We start from the raw sequence: 17811 nt of genomic DNA on the forward strand, positions 1-17811 counted from the left end.
GGTGGTGTGTTTACTGAAGGGTAGTAAAACCTTTCTCCACAGTTAGGGCACCGCAATTTATCCTGCTTCAATGTTGATGGAACCCGTCCTCTGTGGCTCTCAACAGGACACGGACACAACCCAGTCGCAGTCTTTTCATCTGACTGACTTTATTGTTTTATCTGCGTCAGTAGCCTGTTGCTTAACGCTGAGTTGGATGACTCACTTTGTTGTTTTTGTATGTGGCTGAAGAGATTAATGCTGTCAAAGTTATAGGTGGATTTGGGAAACCGGAGCTCCATATTGAAAGCTTTCGGTGAAGGCAGAATCGTCTGTCAACCTATTAAGTTCCCTAACACCTCTGTCATGGTTACTTGCAACGTCATGACAACCACTTTGCTTTTCAAAGTGACTCAATTAACCTTGGGTAGATGTTTTCAGTACTACGAGTGTCTGTTGGTCTTCCCTCATGAACATTGTTTTCCTGATTTATTTCTTCCCTCCGCAGGCCTCAGATGATACCCATATCATGTTCTTAAACACCATACGCAATAATGACTCAGATGTGGTCACAAGGAACTACATCAACATCACATTTGTGTGCCGCTACCCACTGAACTACATGGTCCAGCAGCCCAATGGTGAAAACATGATTCGTGTGGACGTGAGGTAAGATATGGGTTTCAGTTCAATCTAAATATATAAATCTGTCATGTCTGTAATCAGGTGGTGATATTTGTTTTGTATTCATATTTACAATCATTACCATAATTACTACATATTCACAACAACAACTATTATAATACACATATTTGTATTAAAACTATACTAATTGTTTTGGTGTATTCACAGAACAATTACACTGAACACAGAAGATGGGAACTTCTCAGTGTCTATGCTGTTGTATAAGGACGAAGCCTTTGAGGACAAATGGATGACGGTTCCCTCCCTGACGCTGGAGGATGACATATATGTGAAAGTTTTCATGGTTCGTCATCCACTTTCGTTCAACTCTTACCTTTGAGTGGAAAGACATGTAAAAGCTTCCTGCCTGTGAGCATGTAGTAGGAGTGGATACGTGAGTAACCAAACACTGTGTCCTGTCATGGAGGTAACCTGAGTGCCAGACCTCTGCTCCCCTCTCTTATCGAGAACTGCCGTCAGTGTACACAGTCCTGCGACGTAGTTACAACTTTGGCACTGTCACTTCTCTCTTTCTCCTCTCACCCCCCAGCCCCCCCCCCTTCCCTCCCTTACTCTCTGTATTACGATATCTCCACAGCTCAATGTCTTTTCCTACACCCCAGCTCTACCCCTTTGGTCGTCGTAAAAACAAGGTCTTGTATATCGCCTGTTGATGTTCCTGCCTTGTCTTCCCAGAATCCTCTGCCCCCCTCCTCTCCTCCCCCACTGTTGTTTACTTTCCTCACTGAAAGACTGTGATTCCTAATCTGTGCATCCCAAACTGTGCTTCCCAAGCTGATTACTATCAGTAATCTCATTTGAAAATGGGAAAATAAACATTTCAGGCACCTCTCTCCCATTAAAATCGGATCCTCTTTAAATACCAATATGCTTATTTCTTAATGTCCTGTGTAGGGATGGGTATCGAGAACCTGTTCTGAAGTTATTTCCCCTGTTAGGACCCCTGTAAGTCCTACTGGTGTTGAGTAATAGAAGCTTGAACACAAGGAAACTGAAAGTTTCTATGTCCGACTAGATTTTGTTTTGAAAACAGAGGCCTGAAGAGGCCTAGAGGTGGTAGGTATTAGCTCATTTCAGAGCCAGTCAAAGCCAGTTTGAGAAATTAGTTTAGAACGAGTGTGTGTGTGGGGGGGTGCAGGACGCACAGACCTAGTTGGCTGTAGAGGGGAGAATCGATAAGAGAATCGATAAGGAAACAAATTGATAAGGAGTCGGCATCATTAAAATCTTATCAATACGCATTCCTAGTCCTGTGCCTTCCTCCTCTGCCCTACAAAACCACAACTATGAAAGACATCAGCTGACTGTCCTTAGTGCCTAACAGTCACGTTCCTAATCCCGAGGGCGCTGACCTCTGTGTCTCACCTAGGTCCCTGCTCATCTGATGCTGCGTGTGGACAGATGCTGGGCCACACCAACCAAGGACCCCTACAGTAACATCCAGTACACCTTCATCAAGGACAGGTTGGTTGTATGTATAATCACACGCACTGTTAAAATACAGCCCGTTTCTTGACTCTAACCCTTCTGTTAGAACTATGCACTTCTGATCCTTGATTATCTGATGTACCCAGGGTTTCCCACAGAAAATGTGTTAGTTAATGTGGTAAGGTGGGGTTTGCCTGCAGGGGGGGGGCAAAGTTTTTCCTCAAATACGTTCTGCAGAGAAGGGAGTCTGATGTTGGTCACGGTTTGGAATGAAAGGGAGAAAACAAGAGAAGCACGGCAGATATCGCTCCTAATTTTTTACGACAACGTAGTTAAGGCGGCAGGCGTGTGTTGCTTAGGCGGCCGCCTTAACTGCAAAGTTCTGCGGGAAACCCTGGTACCTATATGGGACAAAAGCATCTACTAAAAGAAAAACTGTCAAATGTCATGGATATGATATGAGTGGTAAAGAGTTATTGACATTGGCTCTGCCATAACAAGTAAGTGCTGATATTGTGACAAATGATAAAGTGACAAATGTTTAGTTTCAACAGGTGTATATCTGGGTTCTGGCTGGATAAATTAGACTAAGTTCATACAGGGACAGTTCATAAATTGTCTGTTTTTAGTCATTTCAACCCAGCTGTTCAGTCTCCACAGTGATTGCTGTTGAGATCTGAAATAAGAGCAAGTGTCTAAGCGAGCTTGCAACACAGCTTTCATGTCTAGTCATGTGACCCCCCCCCCCCCCCTCGTCTTTACCGTATGTGTTTCAGCTCAACAGCTGCGCATGTCCTTGACAACTAGGAAGTATGTTGTACTGTTAGCAACAGCATGACAATGGAATACATTCTAGTGTACTTTAAGAGAAAAAAACAAATCCATCTCTTCTGTGGTGTCAGCAGTTCTTTTTAAACATTCAAATGTTTGCTCGGTCAAAATGTCAGATATGAGTAATATGTTTCTCTTGTTGACACCCAAGAAATATCCATTGAGTTTTCAGTATCGCCTTCCCTAATACAACATAAGTCATCTAGTCTAGAGCGATACATCACACACACTCTCAATCAGGCTGTGCTGAACAGTGCTCTTTCTTTCTCTCTGTCTAACTCTCTCTCTCTCTCTCTCTCTCAGCTGCCCGGTGCTGTCAAACGAACAGATGCTGACAGTGCTGAGGAATGGCCAGGGTCCAGAGGCCATGTTCAGGATACAAATGTTCAAGTTTGTGGGCAGCTCTTACACCGACATCTTCCTCCACTGCAACGTCCAGATCTGTCACAACACCCTGGGAGCCTGCCAGCCTGTGAGTGAGCGAGCTCACTTCCTCTCCTCGTACCTGGGACTCAATGAACAGTTCAAATGAGATTTGACGACTTGTGTGATTAAATGAAGGCTTAGCGTCTGGGGACTGGCTTATTCTAAAGACTTAATAACCCTACAGTAGTACAGCTATTACTGTTGCAAATACTATGTAATAAAAAGAATAGAATAATAATGTTCTATTTTTTTCCATTTCAGTTTATTGCATTTTCTTTCTATTCCGTTATGTTGTGTTCTATTCAAAACATTTCAATTCTACCATTTATATGACAGAACTGCTCTAGTGAAGATGGATATGTGCGGACTAGGAGAGATATCCCACTGTCCCACACGGTTTCCTATGGACCAATCAGACGACTGCTCCCTGAAAGTGACCAGCCCAGTTTGAGTATGTATTTAGTGACTGCTTTTGACTTACAGTCTGCTTAGACAAACCTAACAATGCCCTTATTTGTTCATTACTCATATTTACTTTGAGACATTCAAAACATTGTCCGCCTTATGTGCGGCAAGGTTATCATAACAAGTCATCATTCACAGAAAGAAGGCCTTGACATACGTCACAACACTGCCCGGCTGAAAGCCTCTTCTATTTTTAATGCATTGCAGATGGAGGTATCCTGCCAGTGGAGACGTTTGTCCTGGGAGGGCTGCTGCTGGTCCTGCTGCTGGTCACTGGGGTGTTTGGAAGGCTCTGGCTACGTTCCAGACGCTCCTACCCAGCCCAGGAGGCTCAGCTAACTCTGTCTAACATTCACCACATCACTGAGGTGGCATCCTGAGCCCTGTCTGGCTAACACCCCCAGTCTTAGAAGTCTTAAAGAACGTATGTCGACATAAACTGAAAGGCGTGTGTCAACAATCCTCTTGGGCCCCTACACACACAACACACATATACTGCAGTATAAGTATTATATTGTGGATGGTGATGGTCACATTTTTTTATGTAAATAAAATATCTGTGTTTAATACTTGAATGATTGTGTTTTGTGATAAATCTGTAGTATAGTTTCAATGTTTTTGTATGAAAGGTAAATAAAAATATATTTCCATTGCTTATTCATTCATGAATTGCGATGGAATACTGTTTCATGTTCAACTTTGAAATGCGCCGAACATATTGTGAGATGTAAAAATATTGCAAGGGTATTCCCCAGCTCATTCTATTTTCAGTCTTATCATACGCCAATCCGCTGGTCCGCTGCATGATGACGCAATACTCTAGCGCCCCACTTGTAACCTGCTACTAGCTTGCAACACCGCATATACGCCAACCGACTACAGGCATTAGGAGTCGTGAATATCTGTTGTTGTTAACCATTGTTTTGGCTACGCAACAGTTTTCTTATAGTAAACGTGTTCGTTTAAGGATAGGGATAAATACAAAACAAGGATTTGGTCGTTTTTTAAAGGTGAGTAGTCCAGCTAACTACGCCGCTAGCTAGATGAACAGTTTTGTGCGACAGCCAAACTAGTGCTAGTGTTATTTGCTAGTTGGTTTGCTACTTTGCTCAAGGCAGCTATACTCTCGTGTTAGCCATTGGTAATGCTACTTAAGTTGTATACAAGTCCGTCCATTGTCAACTAGCAACATACCCCTTGCCAGGTCTCCTTTGTTTGGTTATATGGTAGATAGCAATGAAGGTGAATGCGAACTTGTTAGCTGCTAGCTAGAGCTAGCTACATCTGTAGCTTTGGATTTTCAAGTAAGTTATTTACACGGAGACTAGACTATTAAATAGTTAGCTGCAGCTCTACAGTTGGCTTCATGGCTGTTGTTTTTGTTATGTTTGCGAGATTTAGTTAGCCACGTTCATATAGTTATATGGTTACAAATGACGGTGCTAACAATGATTAATGCCAAACCCATTTCTCTGGTGAATAAGTTGTAAGTAAATTGATATCCTGTGTATTTATAGTTGTCCAAAACAAGGTCCTGTCCAAGACAGCCTCGTCATGCCCAGTCAAGACCAGATTTGCATCCTAAAAGCTGTGTCACGACTGTCAGACAGTTAAAGCCATCCTGCTTGGCCGATGTTGTTTATGAAACATTTTCGAGTTTTTGTTGCCATCAATTTTCGTCAAGTGGCTGCGGCTTCTGAGAGACCAAGGTTAAAGGTCATCTGCCCCGGGTCTGGTTGTGACTGTGTAACCCAAGAAGTCTTGTTGTGAAATGTCCCGTGGCGGCTTAGACTAGAGGTTTAGTAAACAGACTCTCTGAGGCCACATCAGGCGCTAAGTTACAGAATGTGATGCCTGTTTTGTGGCACAAGGCTTCCTTACCTCGTGTGGTACTTGACCCATATTTACATGTTTTTCCATGAGGTAGTGTCACAGCATACCTAGTCACAAGTGCAAGTGAATCATTTTGTTTCTTTCCAACGGACTTTAAGGCAAAGCATTTTAATGTGGATAAACTTTTATTTGTGTTAACTTCAGGTTCAACAACAATTCATCCTTGCCTGCGAACACCTCCTCCAGGACTTGGAATACAAAAGAATACTTGAAGATGGAGGACTTACATGCTCATTGCCTGAACTGTATTAATCGCAGATGCATGACCAGACCAGAGACTGGTGTTTCCTGTGACCTCATCGGCTGCCATCTTGTCTGTGGCGCTGTTTTCCACGCGTGCAAAGCAGAGGAACATTGTTTACTGTGCCCCTTAGAGAGAGTGCCTTGTCTAAATGTTGGGTTTGGATGCCCCTTCACAATTCCCCGGATGAAGATGGCAGAGCACCTCGAGACATGCCCAGCGAGTGTGGTTTGCTGCACGATGGAGTGGAACCGCTGGCCTGTGAGCTACTCTGACCGCCAGTCCTATGAGAATTTAAGCAAAGACTTTGACGAGGTGGAGCAGCTGGACATGGCCCTGGCTCTGCAGGACCAGAGGATGCTTCTAGAATCCCTCAGGGTCACGACCACGGTGTCGAAGAACGGTGACATTAAACCAGTTGAGGACATTGATAAAATGGCGTTAGTTTCGAGCGCTCCGGAGACGGTGGTTTCGAACGGGATGGTGGAGATGGAGGAGGAGACATACGGCGAGTTGTACTCTGCCTCTGTGGAGACGAGCAGGAGCTTGGTGGCTGCCTTGGACATTCTTTCGAACGCGAAAGAAATTGACTTGATCATCGGGAATTTAAGCGCAGGAAAGAGTGAGAGAAACGGGGTGTTGCGTAATGGAGGGAACAGCGACAGTCACGGCGATTGTTACGTGGATGTTGAGTATCTGAAGAATGTAGACATGAGGGAAAGTGACTCTGAATCAGATGGTGAGTTTGGCGCAGTGGGGGGAGTCGACTGTACGACTGTGACAGAGAAGGGGGAAGATGTAAGCACTTGGGTAGAGCCAAATAAATTGATTGAGTGTTTAGATGATGAAGATGGAGGGCTGGAGGATGAGGAAAAGGATTACGTAATGGGTCTTGTAGAGGGTCCACTCTGTAATGGCTTCCACAATGGCAATGATCACAATCACTTGAGACGTGACAAGATAGATCTAGAGAGGGCTGAGAACAGGAGACTTAGAATCAACGGTTCCTCTGAACTCAACAGTTCCCCTGGACTCAACGGTTCTTCTGAAATCCGTCCGCATATGCCTTATCATTCCATGAGTGTTGAGCCCTCTAGGCCCCGCCCCTCCAGGCCCCACCCACCACCCCTCCCTCCTCACTTTCCTATTCCGCTGCCTGATCTGGTACCAAACAATGTGTTGCAGCACCTGCCCCTTGACATTGAAGACAGATGGCTGGAAAGAAAGCTACAGAACCTGCAGGTGCTTAGGGGAATGAGTTTGTTTACATTTAACGGGCGCCGGGCACTTCTGTCAGACCCTTACTTGTTCCGAGCCAAGATGGAGGACAAGGCCGTGGACACCTCTGACCTGGAAGTCACTGAAGACCCCATGGGTCTCCACGGCATTGATCTGATAACTGCAGCCCTCCTCTTCTGTCTTGGGGACTCTCCCGGGGGCAGGGGGATCTCCGACAGCAGGTTTGTGGACGGCTACCGCATCGACTTTGGTACACAGACTTTCTCCTTCCCCTCCGCCATCTTGGCCACCAACACCATGGTGGGTGACATTGCTTCGGCGTCTGCCTGCGACCACGCCAGCCCGCAGCTCTCTAACCCCAGTCCCTTCCACACGCTCCGGCTGGATCTGGTGCTGGAATGCGTGGCCCGATACCAAACCAAGCAACGCTCCATGTTCACCTTTGTGTGTGGACAGCTCTTCCGCCGGGATGAGTTCTCCTCCCATTTCAAGAATGTCCACGGCGACATCCACGCTGGCCTCAACGGCTGGATGGAGCATCGTTGTCCACTGGCGTACTACGGCTGCACATACTCCCAGAGACGTTTCTGTCCATCCGTGCAAGGTTCCAGAATTATCCATGACCGGCACCTCGGTGCCTTCGGTGTGCAGGCAGACCTGCCATCAGTGCAACGCGACAACGCCCTCCCCAGAAACGCCTGTCGCTTCGGCTCCCAGTGCGACCACCTCAGTAGCCTTCCCTTCGAGCTGTTGCAGTATGTTGCCAGCTTCCTGGATGGCTTCAGCCTCTGCCAGCTGTCCAGGGTGTCCCGGACCATGAGGGAGGTGTGTAGTAGTCTGCTACAGGTTCGAGGAATGGTGGTCCTCCTGTGGAACAAGGAACAACGTGCTGACGGGTCGTCCTCGTGGCAGATAAACAACAAGGTAGGACGCTCAAATGTTCAATTCACAAAGTCTATGACATGCATACACTCACGAGTACGCCAACCTCTCTTTTGGTCTTTGTTGAAAATGTAACAACGTGCGTGAACTTTGTTGATCAGGTGTGGCGATTCAGCACCTCTTTCGGCACGGTGAACGAGTGGAAGTTTGCCAACATCTCCAGCATGGCCGACCATCTGAAGAAGTGCCAGTTCAACACCATCGCTCGTCGGGAGGAAGCCATCCCTCTGCCCTGTATGTGCTTCACCAGAGAGCTCACCAAGGAAGGGCGCTCGCTGCGCTCCGTTCTCAAGCCTGTTGCATGAGCAGTCCTTTCACCAGGAAAACATTGTGCTGCTTGTTTCTTCCAGTCTGACCGAAAAAGCCTAAATTGTTCCAATTCAAACAATTTTGGTTTGCTCTTTTGATAATGAAATTTATATACTGAAGATTCACTTTTGACATACTGTGTAAATAATTACTTGCTTTGATGTAGATTTGTTTTGTATTTTTATATGAAGAAGTCAGTACTGTTCCGCAAAGATAATGGAAAGAAAGTGGAGCCTTAAATTATGATAAACACTTGATTTATGGTCATGGGAAAGTTCTGAATATCAGAACGATATTGAGATTTCTCAATATCGCCCTGCTGGAACAAAATCAAATATCTTATCTACAAGCATGGTTTTATAAATGCCCCCCCTTCTCTTTTTTACGACTGACAATAATTCTACATTTTAATACACTGACCAATCCTAAAATGTGTGCAGTACATGTCATTCTTCTCTAAATAGGAAATTGTTTGGTCTTTTTTGACTGTTTCTCTAAAACGCAAATCTCACTCACAAGAAACCCTTATTCATTCTGAGGTTCATTACTCAACTTGTAGCTTGGAATTTATTTATTTAATTTTTAAACTATTCTTTCTAGCTCAATGTTATGGGTGATTGTGTGGGGGTGTTCACATTTTTCTCCCTCTTCAGTTGATTAGGCTAGAACCACTTGTTTGATACATATTAGTATTTTGGAGGTTGTGGAACCCTGCAGGTCAGGTATGAAATCAAAACGGTACACATTTCCCTCTGGTATTGAGCATTATCTATCATCATATCTGTGTGTTGCAGTTTCTTTTCTTCTTTTATATATATATATATATGTATATATATATATATATATATATATATATATATATATATATATATATGTTTCTTGGCACTACATATTCATTGTGTTCACATTTTGGTGTCTCAGGGTTGTAACATGAAGCTGCAGCAGTAAGTGCTGGCCTTCCCCTGTGGTGTATGTGTTAGACACAGTAGAGGGTACAAAGGGGGAGGGCTGGCACCTTGTTGTTATTATTACTGTGTGGTCTTAGGACTGATCACCGTTCAGTATTATTACATGTGTGTGTTGCTGTTTTTTTTTGTTTGTTAAGGACAAAGATTTCTTTTTTTTCTTCAACAGATGTTAATCATGATCCCTGTATTTTATTTTTGACTAATTGAAGTCTCAGATTTAAATGTCAGCAAGTGTGTAATAGGAACATGTTTTAAAGTGTGTTTTAGTGTTTGACTAATTTCCTAAAAGGGATTTGTTGAGTCAAACAGTGTTTGGAAAAGACAGTGAGGTTAGACTGCCTCTACGGATGTGCACATGTGTGGATAGGTTGCAAATATTATTGTCATAGAGGAATAATAAACACAAATTATTAACAGTGAAGCATTTTATTCCCTTGTGCAGGTAATGGTCTCCCCTAAGGTAAAGGTCTTCCCCTAAGTGAATGAAGTTTAGACAATTAAAAATGAAATGGTTGTGTTTGGGGTGATGCATAATTTGAAGGTTAACTGTGTGTTCTATAATTTTCATGGTATTGTCTGATCTTGGTTTACTTCTGTTTTTAAGACTTTTTAAAATTTAAACTCCACTGCTCAATTCTTTGATTTATATCTGATTAATTTCAGTACTGGCACATAATTGGGTTTGTTACAATATTGTGTGTGTGATCAGAGGATATTAAGATTTTCTATTAAGTTCATATTTGTCCCATGAAATGATACACCAGTCTGTTTGTAGCATGTGAGTGGAGATGTATCTTTAAACGATTGATTAAAACTAACCAGTGTTTCCCTCAAATATGCTTTTAAAGTTTTGTTATAGCTATGAACAATACAAAAAAACTATGTTCTAAAAAGGTGTCTTACACAACTGTTTATTGAATGGCTGCAGTGTGTACATGCCCTTTGTTTAAATCATCAGAAATTTCCTCACCAATAAATCGTTTTGCCAGTTATTCTGTCCAATTTTCATTTTATATAGATAGTTCTCTTATCTCCAAGCTTTTTGAAAACAGCTGTAATATGCTCTGATCTATTTGAAGTCTGTGCATTCAGTAAAATCACTGAATGAATTAGCAAGGCTGCTACAGGATCACAATATGCTTGATAACCTGACAACTAGATGGCACTAAAGAGACATTCACAAAGTTACAGCCTTTAGTCTCCGTGAACTATTATGACAACTGTGATGAAAACCCTGTGTTTTTGAAACATGGGTTATGTTAGACAATCCCAATGCATGTATTGGATTTTGTGTATAGGCAGTACAGCATGGCACTTCTTGCACTAAATATAAAACAGTTCACATCTGTAATCTTGGTGTTAAATGACTGCAGTGAATACCAGCTGTTTGACAACACAATAATATGTACAGTACAAACGTCGATTTGATCATCGATCACAGAAGAACAGTTTACGTATGTAACACGGTATATTATACACTGCCTTGCCCAAAAGAAAGTCACCACCTGGATTGAACTAAGCACATAAGTAAGAGCCTCCCATTGGATAATTACTGCATGGGTGATTACATTTAAGCTGGCAAAAAGTTATTTAACCCTAACTGATAGCTTCTCATTTCTTAAACAACCATGTCGAAGGACACATCCTGTGGTCGTGGAAAATATGTTTAATCTCTTTCAGAAGGGTCAAATTATTGGCATGCATCAAGCAAAGAAAACATCTGAGGAGATTGCTGAAACTACTAAAATTGGGATAAGAACTGTCCAACGGATTGGACTCTGGAGCAATGGAAGAAGGTCATGTGGTCTGATGAGTCTAGATTTACCCTGTTCCAGAGTGATGGGCGCATCAGGGTAAGAAGAGAGGTGGCTGAAGTGATGCACCCATCATGCCTTGTGACTACCATACAAGCCTGTGGGGCAGTGCTATGATCTGGAGTTGCAGCAGTTGGTCAGGTCTAGGTTCAGCAAAGTTATACACCCAAAGATTGAGTTCAGCTGACGACCTGAATATACTGAATGACCAGGTTATTCCATCAATGGATTTTTTCTTCCCTGATGGCACGGGCATATTTCAAGATTACAATGCCAGGATTCATCTGGCTCAAATTTTGAAAGAATGGTTCAGGGGCAATGAGACATAATTTTCACACATGGATTGGCCACCACAGAGTCCAGACATTAGTGGTCCGACTCTCCCATCCTCAATACAAGATCTTGGCGAAAAATTAATGCAGCTCTGAACAGAAATAATGTCATAATCAAAGCTATAAGTGTGACTTTTTCCAGGCAGTGTATGTTGCAATCTAGATTTTAGCCCATGAAATTTCGTCAATCGAATGTCAGAACTTTCATTCAAAATTGCATTGTTACCAGGAGTGGGGTTTGAACCCACGAAGACATGCGTCCATTGGATCTTAAGTCCAACGCCTTAACCACTCGGCCATCCTGGTATGCGAATTACAGTGATCATCGTATTGAGAACATAGTTTAGCGAACGTATCAATGGAATTCACTGATACGTTACAGTTTTTTTCAAATGCTTACACACATTTTTTTTACTTGTCCTCTTTTTTTCAAAACTTAATCCACAAATCCAACAACTGCACACACAAAATGCAAAATGCCTCGCTTCTCTTGCAAAATGAAGCACTGCAATCAAAATATCACAAACACGTCTCAAAAGCACACATTTGTCTCATGTTGCAAACACTTTTGCCATTATATTACATTTTTGGATATATCATACACACAATTATTCAAAACCTAAAGCTCTTCTTTCATGAGCTCGTTTGTACATTTCTGTTCAAGATTGAAAGTAAATGGCAGAGATGATGACAAATTCATGGTAAACACGAAAACAAGATAGAAACCAAACGTATTTTTTTACAATAAGCATTTGTGGTTGTGAATACGGTATTCCATAATACAAAAGAAAGAGTGTAGTAGGACAGAAACCAAACCTAATTTTGAAAAAGGTGATTACGGAAAGGTGTGTCTGATGAATTAGTGTGGCATTTTGATTGGTTGTGTTTGAAAAAGGAAATGAAGATGCTTCCTTTTAGAATGTTGTGTGTTAGGTGGAGAATTTTGTGTTTTGCAAAAAGTGTTTTATGAAATTGAAAATTGAGTCAAAGGCCCAAAATGTGCATATGGTTTTGCAGATTTGAGATGTGGTTCTGGTGTTTGAGTGTCAGGTTTCAGAAATTGTGTGAAAATTAAGGAATTTGTGTGTAAGCATTTGAAAAAAACTCTAACTGGCGGTTTCCGTGTACAGCAGAAGTGCAGCGGCATGATGGGGACGACAAGGATACCACAGACAACAGATAGCCTATTTCCTTATCGAATGCTATTTAACGCAAATTCCATCAGGAAAAAAAAGCTAGTTTTAGAGTAGGCTACGCGATCTTTAGTTATTTGTATGCAGACGTGTGTTGATGATTTTCCTACATAATAAAGATTGGCTCACGTAAACGGCAATGTTTCTCTTGTGTTGCTTACAAATCATCGTTTGTGAAGCAATAAGATTGACTCATGTCAGCAACCCTCACTTCTCTTTTGAATTCATGTACAAACAAACTATAAACATCCTCACTGATAATTAAACACAGTAAGATAGATGGATATATCCTTTTATTATATTATTATAGGCTATTTAATTTCAGAACATTATATCACACACACATTACAAATGTAAAATAATGTAATGATAATCTAAAACATTGTGCTACAATGCTCTAGTCTACTGCAAGCATAGGAAATTGACACCTTACATCACACTGTTGTATTTGCATGGCTGGGGCTGTGGTCTGACATTGAAATGAACCATCTATGCAAAGGCCTGGCTAAATTCCATACACCACCTGTGCAAAACCTGAAAGCAAGCCATCAAACTGCATGTTGCGTGCTAAGTCAACATACGTCAAAGTTTTCAGCCCTCATGGCAGAGAAAACCCTCTTTAAGAATGAAATGGTTTGGATCTCCAATGTTGATTCGCTAACACTGATATTTGTCTGACTAGTTGCAGCAAGGAAAACAACAGCAGAACAGGCGCTTGCAGGGGTTGCTCTTCTTGTACTTCACAGCTTTCTTGATCTGAGTAGTGGCTTTTTCCACATAGTCCTGTGTCTCCAGCACGTTCTTCTCTATGTTGTCCAGCATGGCTCCCTGCTCCTCCACCAGCAGGGCCATCTGGAAGAACAGTTCATGAATGTCCTTGATGCGGCTCTCCAGCTCCACCAGTTCTTTGTGACGGTTCTCTATCTCGGCAAGGGCCGAGCGGGTAGCGCGGGCGTCCGTCAAGAGGTTTTCCGAGTACACGTTCCACTTCCCCGTCTCGATCATCTCCTCGATCTGGTCCCCTGTCAGATCTTTCCCCATGATCTCCGCCTGTCTCTGAATACGGGTCTTGCAGTTCTCTTTCTGGGCCATCTCGGCCTCGTTGTACTCGGACATGGCTTCGTGGAAGACGTTGGTGATAGTGACGTACTGGTAGCGCACTATCCGCACCAGCGCCGCATGGACCCCATGCTCATCCTCCAGGTCCTTACACTGCTTGCCTAGCTTCTCCAGGCGAGCGTAGACAACCTCCCCTCTGGCCTTGATGTCTCGGGCGATGGCGTTGGAGTCTCGCTTAATGCTGCTGATCCGTCGGACCGAAGTGAGGAAGCGAGTGTTCTGCTTCCCCAGACGTTTCACGTCCAGTCTGAGCAGGGTGATCTCCTTCCGCAGCGACTGGGCCTCCTTGAAGGTGTTGTCCATGAGGTCCTCTCCCTGGAACACCACGGCGTACTGCTCCGGCTCGCCATCGTCCTCATTGGGCCTGCCTTCCTCAGCTTCTGAAGGCTTGGAGGGGAACCCTTGCAATTCACTCAGCCTGTCTTTCATTTCACCTGAAATTGCATGAAGAACAGTTTAATGTATCATGACAATGAACAGTATTGTGCCTGGGGGGAGGGGGGGGGGGGGGGTCAGGTTAAGTTAACTACATTTTGTACATTGTTTTTACTGGAATACTGCTAAGGCCAGCAAAGCTGTGTAAACAAATTTAAATACAATGTTTAAAAAAACTTTAAATAGCCTACATAACAAATAATACTTAAACATAACTTTTGAAATTATATTCTTAGACTTTTGTCTTTCTCAGACATCTTAACCGATATGTGTAGCCTATGTTTGACAACAGCACACCGCTCAATGTGTTAATTATGGGAATGCATTTATGATTATAGTTGAATTAGGCCATAGGCCACATTTAGAGGAAATGACACAATTCTCAAAGAAGATCTCGGTGATTGCTTCCTTGTATAAACCCACGTAGGCCTTACAACCGACGTCGTTGTGTAGAACAAATTGTCTGACACTTTATTAACCTGTCAATTGAACAACTTATCGATTTGTCCATTCATTTTTTAAATTGTCAATGTAGAGGTTAAGGTTCAAATAGACTTAAATGTCCAAATGTGATGTAGCCAAGCCTTCACCACAAGTTACTATATGTGCGCATCCGAAAAATACTGGCAAACTTGACACAGCACCATAACCAACTTGAGCGCACAAGGGTATACTTCAATTAGAGATTACATTTAGCTAAAATAACGTCTAATTTGGACATTTGGAATTTGGAATGCCACTCCCAATATTATTATAGCCTACGTACATTGCCAAGGCTTTCGTGACAATTCGACGAGCCAATTATTTAAATACAATCTCACATAGTTTATCAGTAGACAGTTATATCGCAAATCAGTTCGAAAACCCTTACCTTCGGTCGTGCCTCCGCTGCCAAACTCATTAAAAAGTAGACGAACGCTCTAAAAATCATTTCCCCATTTCTCTTGGTATAGTCATCATTTCAACATTTAAAGGAATCGGCCCACTGTACAATTTATGGGAGTTCCCCAGTATACTTTTCTCAGTGGTAAAACATGTCGAAACAGGTGGAAGTTAACGCGGAAGGAAATCACGCTGTATACAGGCTAGGCTATCGGATACCCAGAAATTATGATTCCACTTCACAGCGTCGTAGTGGTACGCACGGGAGAATTATTCACCTAATCTGCACACCGTGTGCTTTGTAACGCATATTTAAGTTTTCCTCAGCTAACAGGCGAGAGCACAGTAGCCACGTGCCTTATTTTTCACTTTATCATGCACTAAAATATAAGATTGTTGAGAACAGTCATTCCTTTGGTGGTCAACCTCTGCACCTCACCAAACTAGTTTTTTCCACCTCAGAGATGTTAAAAAAGAAGATAAAGATAATTAGCGCAAGTTTCTTTTATGGTATTCTTTTAACATATAGGCCTAGTCTAAACGGTGCTTGCTTTGAGTTATTGCATTTAAATTATTTTATTTACTTATTGTAAACCCTCCCACAAAATAAATACAGAATGTTTCTTACCTTTGACAAATGTCACTTCAATGTACTTAACTAAATACATTTTTATTTAAAGGTTAGGTATTTTGTCAGACATTTCAGATACTGAAGCCCAAGGCCATACGTTCATAGACTACTTTTCATTCCTTTGTTCATGGCAAAATCTTGAAATAACAATTTGTGTTTTCCTGAGATACGCCTAATGTTCACCCTATCCTAATCATATCCTTCAGCTCTGCCTCCAACACCATTCTTCCCACCAAACTGGTCTTGAAGCTTTGAGACCTGGGCCTGGGTAGCTCCATATGCACCAGGATCCTGAACTTCTTAAAGGCCACAGGTGTTGAGAATAGATAACAACACCTTCACCCAGGGATCGCATGGAATTGGCTTACAGGCGGGAGGAGTCAGACCAAGCAGTGTGGTGTCAGGAGAGCAACCTGGCCCTGAATATCAGCAAGACAAAAGAGATGATCATTGATTTCAGGACGGGCAAAAGCCACTCCCCCCCATCGCCATCCAGGCTAAGGAGAGAGAGAGTCACCGGCTTCAGATTCCTGGGATGCAACTCTCAGATGACGTCAGTTGGACCAGAAAAACAAAAGCCATTCAGACAAAGGCACAACAGTGCCTCCCCTTTCTGAGGTGCCTAGAGATGGAGCATGAGTACATAGGCTCTTGTGAACTTCTACCACAGCATCATTGAAAGTGTCCTGACCGGCAACATCACAATGTGGTACGGCCACAATCTACCTGTACTTGTCAGCAAATAAAACAAAAACTTTGTTACAGAGGCATGTGTGGACTCATCGCTTTAAAAATATATTTTTTAATGGAAAAATAACTGTGCTTAACTCTATCCATCTATCAAGTATCGGAATGCCACTAACACTGCACACTTAGAGAAGATGGGAAACTAGACATAGGAAGTATTCAAGAAATAATCTAATCTGAGAGGCTGATGGAGTTCAGTTAGCATGAATCACCCATTACAGTTTTTCTCAGTCGCTTTGGTGCATTTCTCACATCACTATTTACATTTGCACAACAGTTAGTTCAACCTCCACAACATTTAGTCATTTGTGCACATCATAGTAGCAGTTTCTCATTCCTTCCAACAAATTGCAAGTGCGTTTGGACATGCATCAATTGCTTTCATACAACTCTCTGCTGTTTTATAACATTATCATTTGCTTATGTCATGTCAGTCAAAATTAACTATACTTGTGAATGCTGAATATCCATTCCATATAAAACTAATAGTCCTCATTTCATTGTTTCAGTCATCATATACAAAAATGTTGAACTAGTTGTCAAAATCTGTCAAGCAAATTTTACAAAGTTTTTTAAAATATTTTTTTCCTGAAAATGTCTCCTAAATTGAACCATTTCTCTCAGGTGAATCTCAGCTTTCACTGAAGAGAAGGGGTGTGTGAAGTATCAGTTGCAACCAATGATGAGCCACTTCTCTATAATCACTGTCAGAGCTGAGTCCCATAAACCCCCACTTTACAAGCACATATGAACCAAGCAGGACATAGTGTGTACCATTTCTACAATACTGTGACACAGAAATGGAAGGTCAGCCTTGAGGAAGAGGGGTGAGGGTGTGGGGAGGAAGGGGACAAAACAGGGGAAGAGGAAGAAGAGGCCAAGTACATAGGCGGATCCCTGATGTTTACACAATAGATTCTACATAGATCTAGCCTCTTAATTTAGCTCTCGAAGTGCACCAGATTCATGCGTTTAACTTTAAAATTTGATAAATTTTCTTCCGGGGGAGCATGCCCCCGGACCCCCCTAGAGGGTCGGGGGTTCGCCGTATCCTTCTCACCTTTTTCACTCTTGACCTGTTTGCATGCCTGTTATTAGCAAGGGGGTTTTGCAATTTTGCAAGGCACTGTATTCATGTCACATTGTCATTGGGGACTGAGCACCCCTAAAGGTCTGATCGTAGAATCGCCCCTGAGTCTAGGCCTAGTCATATTTTCGTTATCACACGATGA

At 42.5% G+C, this 17811-nt stretch overlaps 3 protein-coding genes and 1 non-coding gene across 4 annotated transcripts; 2 read left to right on the plus strand and 2 right to left on the minus strand.

The window, feature by feature from the left end:
* Window positions 1–603: 603 nt before the first annotated feature.
* Window positions 604–4377, plus strand: si:dkeyp-110a12.4 (pancreatic secretory granule membrane major glycoprotein GP2). Its single transcript, XM_067243161.1, has 6 exons — window positions 604–648; window positions 832–967; window positions 2054–2148; window positions 3247–3415; window positions 3706–3820; window positions 4042–4377. The coding sequence occupies exons 1-6, from the start codon at window positions 629–631 to the stop codon at window positions 4212–4214; spliced, it is 708 nt and encodes a 235-aa protein (XP_067099262.1). The 5' UTR covers window positions 604–628; the 3' UTR covers window positions 4215–4377.
* Window positions 4378–4705: 328 nt separating this feature from the next.
* On the plus strand, window positions 4706–9284 carry fbxo30a (F-box protein 30a). Its single transcript, XM_067243813.1, has 3 exons — window positions 4706–4844; window positions 5872–8131; window positions 8251–9284. Exons 2-3 carry the CDS (start codon window positions 5942–5944, stop codon window positions 8452–8454), a joined length of 2394 nt encoding a protein of 797 aa, XP_067099914.1. The 5' UTR covers window positions 4706–4844; window positions 5872–5941; the 3' UTR covers window positions 8455–9284.
* A 2511-nt stretch (window positions 9285–11795) lies between these two features.
* On the minus strand, window positions 11796–11878 carry trnal-uaa (transfer RNA leucine (anticodon UAA)). The gene has a single exon. It is a non-coding gene; the product is annotated as a tRNA-Leu (tRNA).
* Window positions 11879–13042: 1164 nt separating this feature from the next.
* stx11a (syntaxin 11a) lies at window positions 13043–15324 on the minus strand. Its single transcript, XM_067243489.1, has 2 exons — window positions 15191–15324; window positions 13043–14318 (listed from the first exon to the last, which is right to left on the minus strand). The coding sequence occupies exon 2, from the start codon at window positions 14311–14313 to the stop codon at window positions 13444–13446; it is 870 nt and encodes a 289-aa protein (XP_067099590.1). The 5' UTR covers window positions 14314–14318; window positions 15191–15324; the 3' UTR covers window positions 13043–13443.
* Window positions 15325–17811: the final 2487 nt, after the last annotated feature.

The sequence above is a fragment of the Osmerus mordax genome, chromosome 9 (assembly GCF_038355195.1).
Source record: "Osmerus mordax isolate fOsmMor3 chromosome 9, fOsmMor3.pri, whole genome shotgun sequence".
Lineage (NCBI taxonomy): Eukaryota > Metazoa > Chordata > Actinopteri > Osmeriformes > Osmeridae > Osmerus > Osmerus mordax.